We start from the raw sequence: 11,148 nt of genomic DNA, 5'->3' as shown, positions 1-11,148 counted from the left end.
GCCAACAGGGGGCAGGCTGCAGCAACTTTTACACTTCCTGTAGCTTTTGCTCAAACAGCATGCGTTTATTTTGAGCTGTGATGCTAACAGAAAACCTAATTGTGAGTAGCAATGATTTTCCCCTCGCAACTGGTAATATCCCCCTAATATGACATCAGAGAGCGGCAGGACTCAGGTGGGCAGTACTTAAATGTTCAAAGATACTGTCCAAATCACAGTTTTCACAGCTGCTCCCCCACTCAGAGGAAAGGGGGAAAAAATGATTTGACTCTTTGTGAATGTAGTGAAGCGTTGGCTTGAGATGTGTCCGCTAATGGGAGGCTCAGTCCGATGGGCTGCAGTTGGAATAACACGCTGGCACACGGCGTGCAGAGCCAGACGCTTTTTCAGAGTGATCAACTCTGCAGGCTGAGGACATTTGTCATCCTAGACGCTCGGTGGTGTACTCATCTCTCTGCTTCATTTTAGGACAGAGTGGATTAAGAAAGTAAGGGTTTTAAGTGGTGCTAATGATCTGTTTGGTCTGAATTAAATGAGACATGTTGTCACCGTTTTGTTGCAGATTGCCACTTTCTTCAGCAACAACTTGGACTTCTTCACGTCACCCGGCTACAGTCCAAGAGGCAGCACAGTCGCACTGAACCCGCTGCAGGCGGAGAGTATGTTGGCCAACAAAAAGAAGGCAGCTGCCTACATCCAGGCCGTCAAAAAAGTTAGTATATGCTTTCATCTGTTGGCTTTTTTTAAAATTCACTTTGACTCTTTTTTGACCGCCAGACTTTGTATCATTGAGGTTACAAAGAGAGCGTCTGTCATGTGTTTCTGAAACGCGTTCTAAACTATTCTCTTGAATATAAAGAAAGCATTGAACAAGTATTCAACTTTATGCTGGAGTTTTGTTATTGTTCTGTCTTATTTTAACCAAAAGGTTCTCGTCTTACAAAAAGACGACAACCTTCCGAGCAGACACCGCCTTGTCCCCTCCCTGACGTCTTTGTTGCACCCCTAGGGGGTGCACAGACCCGGGGTTGGGAACCAGTAGATGTAGCTGCAGAAAGAGAGACTAGGGCTAAATTGGAAAACCAAGGAAACCTTTAGACTGTGATTGTAAAGAAGTATTATTTTTACATTAGATCTTTTTTATCACTGGGTCAGAGACTTCCATCACCATCTCCAGAGTTTTCTTCAATTTTAGTATTTGTATTAATGGTGTTCTTTGATGAAGAAGTGACCTTTCCCTCCTGCCTCTCTCTTGTATTGTTTCTTCTTTCAGCCCAGGCCTCAGTCCGTTCCTTACAGAGAAGCTCTGTCAAACCGTCGAATACTCACCAGCTCCACTGAGAGCAGAGAAGGTCTCAGCCAGCAGGTACCATGCCAACTCAAAAAACTGTGTCTATGGACCTTTATGATCATTTTTATAAAGAGGTCACATCTGGCCAAGGCTACAAGCAGACAGACACGATGTCATGTGGAAAGTTTAACCATGTTTGAGTCAGTGTGTCAGCAAGGTTTGGTTCCCTAAAGTCAGACTTAATTTTGTCAAGATACCAGATTTTTATTCCTTGGTGCAATTCTACTGAAACTCAAACAACACTGATACCATGGCAACAAGGAACAACTCCTAGATAATTAAAATGTGGTAATTTCTTGTTTTTAATTATGAAACGATGCAACCAACTCTTGCACACTGTTGACTTTTAATTGCAAAGTTTTGGTACCGTGGCAGCAAGATCTGAAGTTTTTGAAGGCGTCAGCACTTTTCAAAACCTCGATGCAGTGTTATGAAGACATAGATATAAGTAAGAGATGGTTCTACATGCTGATTGTAACTTTAAAGTCGATCTGGATGGTTCCTCATAAAAATAAAGACATGCTGCTCTAACACTTACAGACATCTCGGTCTGAACACTGTCATGATGTCTCATTCCTGCTGCTCCTGAGGGACGGGGTGTGAGGGAGAAACTTTGACAGTGTGAGAACATATGCTGCAAGTTTAGTGTGTCTCCTTTCTTGTTTTCTTTTGTAAATGTGGCCGTATGAAACTCCTTAAATGTGTCACTTCTGCAGTACGTTTTTTATTCAAGCACTAAGTCATCAAGTGAATGTGTAAACACAAAGTTGATCTGTCCTCAGGGCGTCTTTTTTTAGAGCCGCCAGGGTTTTGGAAGGAACAATCTATAACCCTGGAACAAAACTGTCACATACAATGTTACAGTGCAGAATATACATATATTATTTCATTTAAATTATCATATACGCACACGTTTTAATGTGAATACTGTAAAAACTACCTCATGTTTACTTCAGCATCTACTCACCACAGCACTATTATCTTATATTATCCTGTTTAGCCTTTTACATATTACTCTTTGCTTATTTGTTTATTTTTGTGTTTATTGTTGATATTTAATGTTGTACCTTTGTACAAAGAGAGCACAGTTTACCAAAGTAAAATTCCTTTTGTGTTTAAGCCTACCTGGCCAATAAAGCTGATTCTGATCTGAAGACATCAGGACAGCAGAATCACTTCCAATTGGCCAATGAATTATATGAATTTACGTTTTCCTCCTCCTCTCCTCTCCTCTCTCGTCTCCTCCTCTCCTCTCCTCTCCTCTCCTCTCCTCTCCTCTCCTCTCCCGTCTCCTCCTCTCCTCTCTTCTCCTCTCCTCTCCTCTCTTCTCCTCTCCTCTCCTCTCCTCTCCTCTCCTCACCTCCTCTCCCCCTTGGCCGCATGCAGGTGCAGCAGAGCCAGGAGAAGATCGCTCGGCTGGAGCAGGAGAAGGAGCACTGGCTCCTGGAGGCCCAGCTGGGGAAGGTGCGGTTGGAAAAGGAGAACCAGCGCATTGCGGACCTGGAAGCGCAACTCGCGGCAGCTCTGGGGGGAAGTCCAGACTCACGAACAGCTGCAGCAGCCAGCACGCTCGCACAGAGCCATGAGGAAGACGAGACGGAGCAGAGAGCTGCAGGGAAGGAGACTACGCTCTGCACCAGCCTGGTACACTCACTACTTTGGCTGCCTGGATGTGTTAGATTTCACTCTCTGCCTGTGGCACTCATGTCTGATTTGCTTCAACAGAGGGAGTGTTAGCGTCTTTCTTTTTTTTCTTCCTCTTGTCTCTCCCACGCTAAGCAAGTTTTTCACAAATAAAACTCAGACTTCAAATGAGCTGAGGCAGCAGAATGAGAGAATAGTGTTGTTTATACAAGTTCAAATGTCGTCACAACCCAGATCATTTTGTCTCACTGCTGTTTGTTCTTCCTGTGTGTCAGCTTTTTGTCCTTGTTATCTCTTACATGACTAGTTTGTCCTTGCAGTGTCAAAGCCCGTCTGTGCTCCGAGATGATTTTACAACATCCGATTTTTGATTTCCTTCCTCATATCTTCCTTTTCTTTTTTTGTCGGTTGTCACCAGGTTGGCATGCTGTGCACAACACCCTCAATCGAAGATGTGAGTGTTCAAACACTTGATCAACATGCTTCCTTCTCCTGTTTCATTCTGTATATTTGAAAGGAGTATCATCATCTCCTCCATGTTGTGTCTGTGCTGCAGGTGGGAGACGAGGAGTCCAGGGAGCAGCTGATAAAGACTCACTACATGGCGAGGGTCGGAGAGCTCACCACGCAGCTCCAGATCTCAGACAGCAAAGCAGTGCACTTTCACTCCGAGGTGATGCCCTCACTTGAATGTTTATCTCGATTACTGCGCTGCGTCTGATAGCGAGGCGCCGACCTTTTCAAAAGCGAGCATCCTTTTTTTTTCTAATGACGCATGTCATCCCTGAAGAGTTATTAAACCTCTTACAACTTCCTCTTAGCGCCACTATTTTTGTCTGCTTCTTTAATTTGTTTGAGAACAAAGAGAGCAGAGTCTGAACTTAACCTTGTTTCTTTGTTTCAACTCTTCCCTCTCCTTTCAAAAAAACGCTTCCTTCAGTCTCATTATTTCCAAGCATCTCCTTCTTTCCCTGAGAAACTGACACCTCGTATTTTTAGTATTACGGTGAGGCTTGATCTGAATGTAGATACTTGTTAAAAATGACATCCAGTCCCTGTGTGACTAACTGGCATGTCACTCATCCTTGTTTTTTCATCGTTGCGACAGGGATGCACCTGATGTTTGAGTCCATGTCTGGGTTATTAAAGTGTCACTTCTTTAAACTCTGCATTTATCTTTTGGTGCCATCCACAAAATTTACCCGTTACTCTTAAAAAATATCTCCGTTTAGTGAAGCTTCTGCAAAGCACAGAGGAGTGCGTTAAGCCTTTTCAGGGGACAGCGGTTGTTTACACTCTTTTTTTTTTTTTCCCCTTCCTAGTGTCGAGCGTTGGCCAAGAGGTTAGCCATCGCAGAAAAGTCTCGGGAGACTCTGAGCGAGGAGGTCAAACTGGCCAATCAGAACATCACACGCCTGCAGGTAAATGACCCCTCAGAGCTTCTTATATCATGTCTGTATCGGCTTCTTTAACACAAGAAGGTTTTTCACCCTGTACTCATGGTGTCTCTGTCGTACAGGACGAGCTGGCTACGACGAAGAGGAGCTACGAGGACCAGCTGAGCATGATGAGCGACCACCTGTGCAGTATGAACGAGACGTTGAGCAAACAGAGAGAGGAGATCGACACGCTGAAAATGGGCAGCAAGGTACGCAGCACACAGACAGTAATAATAATCACATTTTAAAAAAACAACGACATGGCATGTTGAGTTTAGATTGATAAAACTTGGATGGCGTCTCAGTAATGCTGCCCTCATTTTTTGAAGAAGCGTTTTGAAACCTAATTTACCACACAAGAAATGTTTCCTCGAACTAACTTTGGATCAGATCGTTGATCAGTCGAGAAGCAGTCAAAGAGGAGGAGCTCATTTCAGCTTCTGCCTGAAAATGTAAGTTTCAGCTGCTGTCTCATTAAAGTCTTTATTTGTGATTATTCACACTTAAATATAATATAAATCAAGTATATCCTCTGAAAATAACTCTGTGAGTCATGACTGTCTACAATGGGTGTAACACCGAGTCCCACTGTCTGTGATGTTTTCAGAGTTTTCAGAGTCCTATCTTCACTTTGTTTACATCGCCCGGACGGCCGGCTGACTCCTCCCCTCGTGTATAAAAGTTGTTTAATTGAGGGGGAACTATCACATGATCTTCAGAACAAGCCGTTTAGCGCCCTCTGCAGGCTCATCTTGGGATTACTCCAACATCCGTTTACCTCATGATCTGAAACTTTGCCCTCGTTTAATTTGTGCATCCAGCATTGTAACACTATATGTGAGTTTTAAAATGGGAATCAGAAGAAGAGGTCCACTTTCAGTATTTACTCATTCTTTCATCACAGGAGGTCGCCTCTTGATGCTGACATTGATATCAGCGTGGGTAAATTAAAAATATTCTTTGGTATTATTAAACTTCTATCTTATCTTATGTATCCCGGTGCACACATCTGATGCACAGCAGTGCTCAAAGCGCTATATTTAGAGTTAAGGTTAGGGTTTATTAAATTCCTCATTGCACTGCTAAGCAATCGGTCTTGACCCATTGAATCAAAGTACTTCAGAAGTTCAGTAAAGAGTTTCTCCTGGACTCGTGTCAAAGAGAGCTCCCACCTGAACGATTCCTCAGAACTAAAACAGGAATCATTTATATTTCTTTATCAAAATAGAGTTCAGAATCTAATGCCACATCGCCCTCTGTCTTATGATTAAAACAGAGGGGAGAAATATCTGCAGAAGAAGGTATTCGGGGGGGATTGGGGGGTGTAGGCTGCAAGATTTTAGAGAAACTGACTTTCTGTTAGCCGATTGTACAAAAAGGTTTTTCCCTTTTGTATCCACAGCTTCAGATCCTGCCTCCTCCCTGAACCCTGGTCCCTCTGTCTCTCTCCACCACTTACTCTCACTCTGTCGGTGTTGAGTTTGTTGTGAGACTGTAATCCTCTATAGAAGAGAGATATGAAATCTTTATCGCTCTGGAACTGAAGTGAAAAATAAGTCAATCACAGGCGCTATTGGGTCAAACAAAATTGAGATCTTTGTGAAGTGTCTTGAGTTGTAAAAAGCTTTAAAAATGTTTGGGATGGTTCACCAGATGTAGCTTGTATAAGGAGTTTTTTTCAGCTTTGAATAGATCGCTAATAATCCTGACACTTTAATCAATACAGCTTTGGCATGTGCTCAGACCCACTCCAGAGGAAAAAGTGCTGTTTTTCAAGGACTGCGCTGAAAAGCTGATGTGGATCCCGACCTTTCAGTGAACCCTTTATAGATCTCTGCTTTTTGTTCTTCAAGCCCTTCCTTTAAAAAACTTTTACCTTCTTGAACACGTTGGTTAGGTGTCAGGTTTGTTTCTCAGCTGTTGCATCCTGTCAAATCTCTGAACAAAATAATCAGAAAGTTTTTTTCAGAGAGCGTGAAGGATCATTTCAGGTTTCCGGGCGGTGATATGTGACGTTGTTAAAGTTTCTGTCAGTTATGAGGTGGTCTGGGAGGTCAGCAGCGGTGGTGGTGGTGGTGGAGGTTGCTGCCGGCCGGGCCTGATGGGAAAAGCACCTGCCGGAGCCATCTGAAGAAGTCGTTAAGTTTGAGGCCACAGAAATTGAGAGGTCTGATTTTGAGCGTGCGTGTTCCTGCATGTAGGCGCGCAGCGGGCTGCATTCTGGGAAGTCACACGACCCAACATGTTGGAGAGATGAAGGTGGTGATTTTCTGTGGAAGGCCAGAGACCGGCCTCGGCATGTTTTAACACCTCTAACGGAGAGCGACTTACTGTCCTTGAATGCAACATGGTGTAACTTTGGGTTTCTTCTACAGAAACAAACACTGTTTCTTTCTTTCTTTCTTTCTTTCTTTCTTTCTTTCTTTCTTTTTTTAAGATTTATTTTTGGGCTTTTTGTGCCTTTAATGGAGAGATAGGACAGTGGATAGAGAGAGAGAGTGGGGAATGACATGCAGGAAAGGAGCCACAGGCTGGATTTGAACCTGGGCCGCCTGCTTTGAAGACTACAGTCTCCATACATGGGGCGCGCGCACTAACCACTGCGCCAACTGCGCCTCTGTTTCTTTATTTTGTTGCAAGGAAGAATCTCATTCAATTGCCTCTGCTGATATTCTTTATATGCGCGCTGCCTCATCTTCACTGAACATGCTGGACTCGGTGTACTGGAGCTGTGTCTCTGTTTTTGGTGTCCGCACACATCATTATGTCTCGTTGTCCTTGAACATTAGTACATCCTTCTTCGTAAAGCCGTATGTTCTCCCTCATGTTCTTTACCTGACTCCTTTGGTCTCATAGACTCATCATGTATGAAACTCCTCGAGCTCGCTCTCTCTTTGATCAAAGAGCTTTTAGTGTTTCTGCTCGTCCTTCATCTCGGTCTGAACTTGAGCTTTGTATTTGCTTAGAGGATTTTGAAGTGAGTATCATGGATGATTTGACCCGTGTTTTACTGCTTATTCATAGACTCATGTAACCCTTGTTGGATGTGGTCTGTTGTTGTTTGTTTTTATGGGATTTGTTTGTGCTGCTGTCTTGGCCAGGACTTCCTCGTAAAAGAAGATTTTATATCTCAATAAGAGTATTCCAGGTTTAAATGATACTCAGCTTTTAGCACCATCTGATGTGATTTCTGTTTCTTTCAGGGAAATGCAAAAAAGAACAAAGGGCGCTAGAGCTGCCCGTCACTCTCTGGCTGCATCGGGCTTCACAAAGGGCGCCTTAAGAAGAGATCCGGTGTGTGGAGCCTCCAGCAGCGTCCTGCTACCAACAATCCCACCGTCTTAAACCACAGGGACGGTCGACGCCAGCCTCCGATTCCTCCTCCTGTCAGACGCTGGAGACACAAATGAACTGTGTGGAGGCTTGAACATGTTTCACTGAATCTTCTTTTTCCCCCCCTCCCTTCTTCCTCGACACAGCACCACTTATAACTTAATATGATTTGCTCCCAAAAATGCCGGAAGCTTCTGGGCCGACCTTTTGGGCGGGAGAGAAAAAAAACTTTCTCCAAAAAAAAAAAAAAAAGGGACAGAAGGAGAGAGAGAGAGACGATAACGCTCACTGATGTCAACACTTGAAGACCTAACCCTGTTAATCAGTGTGCTCTTTTTTTCCTGCTCGTCATTCATGTGACAGGTCATGAAACTGTCCAATCGTACGGCTCGTCTGTCAAAGCAGGGGAGCAGATGTTTCATGATGTGTTTGGTGTGACTGTGGCACGATACACACCATGTGAGTTTTGTTTTACACTTAGGTTTTTTAAATTCAATTAGAGATTATTGTGCAAGAAGTTCCCATGCAGGGGCCTCTAAACACCCCCATAAAAAAAACACACGCATACATCACAAGCTTCTGAGAAGAAGGGCTTTAAAACCTTAACAAAGACACTTGAATTCATTCCTCTGGGAGTGGAGAAAGGAAAAAGAAAAATGTCTGCCTTGAAGCGCTGATTCAGTGTGTTTACCTGGACTAAAAAAAAAAGGGCAGTTTAGACAAGTTGAAGCTCGTCAAACGGTGTCAGTCTGTCTCCTTGAAGTTACTCGAACAGTAGTTGTTTTTTATCACCAAAGGAAGTCTGGACGTGCACTTTGTGTGGCAACAGATTTCATGTCGTATTATGTATGGACTAAAAAGGGTTAATGTGAATATACACTCATTTTCAAATCATGATAGAATTGTACTAAGACAAACATGTAAATATATACAAAAAAAAGACATTTATTCAGAGGTGAAATCTTTATTTTACACAAATCTGGGAGTTTGATTTTCTGCAGGTTTTTTTTTTTCATATATCCAGCGTTTGACTGATTCAGGAGTCTCAGCAGAGTGCAGGTAAAGTTTACAGTCAAGACGAACCTCGTCTTCGGCTTGTTGTGACATGAGTGGAAAAAAAAGCCCAGCAGTGGTTTGCAGCAGTTCATTCAGACGTCTTTTGTTTGCCAGTTTAAAACCTGCCAGCAAAACCTTTGAACACAAAGATTTGCCCCATAAATTGATTTAAAAAAAGAATAATCCTTGTATCCTCACGATGTAACCTGTTGGGAAAGCACATTTCAATATGTGAATAAAATCAAATCAAAAAAGGTTTGGTCCACATTTTTTGTGTTTTCAGACTCACCTGCTTCATAATGATCCTTAAGCCTCGATGAGCTCACTTCTCGTGCTGCCTTCTCTGGGAGCTGGAAAGAAACCGGGAGATTAAATTGCCTGTAATTTAAAAAAAATAAATGAAAAAAAATGAAAAACAGCTTGAAACACACCCTGAGTCACCGGGGACAAAAGGCCACACCATGGACTCGGACATATGAGCGCTTTGGAAGAGGACTGTTTGATGGCGTCACTTTGTTTTGGAAGGAAAAGCATGTTGTGTCATCAGAGCTGAATTCATGATGCTTTCATGTCCTCCTCGAGACACCCAGAGGTCAAAGATTTTAAAAGAGGCCACATCCGCCTCTTGTGTTTGTGTGTGTTGACGGATACACTGAAACAAATAGGAACCAAATATCGGTGGTTTTCAGTTTTTCAAGTCATGAAGCATCAGTGGAAAGTGTTATCAGCGTTAAAGAGATGTCATGAAAGATGGTGGGAAAGCAAGCTGCAAAAAAATATCCTGCTTTTTTTTTTTTTTTACACTTATCATGTGTGACAAAATGAAGCCAGGACAAGTTTGAACTGTTTATTTATTCAAATATAAATAATAATAAAAGAATAAAAGGTACTTAGTCTTCCTGAGCATGATCCCCTCTATAAGGTCCATCCATAGCTAAAATACATCACGACCATATATGGACATGCTGCATCCACTTAAATTTTATAGCTACATCTTGGTGACGAGTTTTATGATACACAACTTTTTAAAGCTTCAAGTAAAACATGATTAAAGCTCTAAACACGAGGCATATTGAATTGAAGCATTCGTGTGTTAGGCATTTTTAGAAACATTAAATCTGTATTCTGAATTATTTACCTTCAGGAGGTGTGTTTACAGAGATGAGGGAATTTTACTCTTTGTCTACAGACTTTAAGAGGTACCAGGGGTCTAAATGAAATCCTTGAGACTTTTTTAAAATTATGTTTTTACCCCTGAAGTAGTGTTGTAGTCAAGACCACACTAACCAAGACCAAGACCATACATATCAATTAAAAATGATTTTGTGTCTCTGATTACGACCTGAACACCGGGAAGGTTGCAGCTGTAACCAGGGGTGTAAACAAAACTACAAATGGATTAAAGTTATTTGTTGTTTTAGGGGCGTTTTTCTTTCTTATCGCAGTGATGACGTGGAAAACTGGCTTATCAGTGGTGTTCATGTACAGTCTGGATTTAAAGTCTGGAGTCTGCCCAGTCTGAGACCGGGACAAGACCGAGTTGAAATGCTTTCAATTACGAGACGAGACTGAGACCTTTGAAAAGTACCCCAAAAGCTCTCATTTTCTACTGAAGAGGATCAGGGCCAGGCGTGAGACAACTGAGAGGAGGGCGATTTATTTTACATCATTCACTTCTAGAAAAAAAGTGTAAATGTGGAGAATAAAGTTTAAATATAATTTCAAATATATATAAAATCAAAACATTAACAAAATTGTGTTTCAACTTAATTGTCAACATTTTAAATGTTTTCTCATAATTATATTTTTGATTTGTTCTCTACATTTCGACCCCAAATATTGTGACATACTTCTCGAAACTGTATTTCAACTTTATCCCTGACACTGCAACTTTCAATTCTCAACATTTCAAGTTTTTTTCATGAAGTGCACAATGGAAACAAAATCCTTCTTCTATTAAGGTTTATTCTTCATGTCAGGCTCTAATACTCTTCCTTTTCACAGCACACAGCTTATTATTATTTCAAAACAGAAAAGACAACAGCCTGTTTTAAAAAAAATACTTTGTCAATTCATTCTGAATTACATTTGTTTTAGTAAAATGATACTGATAACAAAGACAACAAAGGATTACAGGAAGCTTTCAGTCTCCTGCAGGCTAAAGAAACTAAAAGGACAACAATTCAAGTTTGCTCATGTCTTCTTTACGCGCTAGTCTCTCGATGCCGACTTTTCCTACCGTCGTGAATGCAGCACGGCTCATTCCTGCAATGTCCCGTAGTGGGACAGTCTGTGTTGTCAGTGTGTGTTTTCAGTGTGTGTGTG

General features: G+C 42.0%; 1 protein-coding gene and 1 long non-coding RNA gene across 2 annotated transcripts in view; one reads left to right on the top strand and one right to left on the bottom strand.

Annotated features, from left to right (window-relative positions):
* The window catches only part of ppp1r21 (protein phosphatase 1, regulatory subunit 21), a 19,455-nt gene extending 10,740 nt beyond the window's left edge, over positions 1-8,715 (top strand). The window contains exons 15-22 of the mRNA XM_020654556.3: positions 563-712; positions 1,274-1,366; positions 2,738-2,995; positions 3,414-3,449; positions 3,552-3,668; positions 4,318-4,416; positions 4,515-4,643; positions 7,638-8,715. Of these exons, the coding sequence (XP_020510212.1) occupies positions 563-712; positions 1,274-1,366; positions 2,738-2,995; positions 3,414-3,449; positions 3,552-3,668; positions 4,318-4,416; positions 4,515-4,643; positions 7,638-7,667 (912 nt within the window). The 3' untranslated portion in view covers positions 7,668-8,715. The remainder of the gene's footprint in view (positions 1-562; positions 713-1,273; positions 1,367-2,737; positions 2,996-3,413; positions 3,450-3,551; positions 3,669-4,317; positions 4,417-4,514; positions 4,644-7,637) is intronic.
* Positions 8,716-8,909: 194 nt separating this feature from the next.
* LOC109999501 (uncharacterized) lies at positions 8,910-11,145 on the bottom strand. The gene is made up of 2 exons (XR_010667031.1): positions 9,255-11,145; positions 8,910-9,173 (listed from the first exon to the last, which is right to left on the bottom strand). It is a non-coding gene; the product is annotated as an uncharacterized lncRNA (long non-coding RNA).
* Between the last annotated feature and the right edge of the window lie 3 nt (positions 11,146-11,148).

Source organism: Labrus bergylta, chromosome 10 (assembly GCF_963930695.1).
Source record: "Labrus bergylta chromosome 10, fLabBer1.1, whole genome shotgun sequence".
Taxonomy (NCBI): domain Eukaryota; kingdom Metazoa; phylum Chordata; class Actinopteri; order Labriformes; family Labridae; genus Labrus; species Labrus bergylta.
Note: the sequence above shows the minus strand (reverse complement) of the source record. Positions and strands in the feature narration are given on the sequence as shown.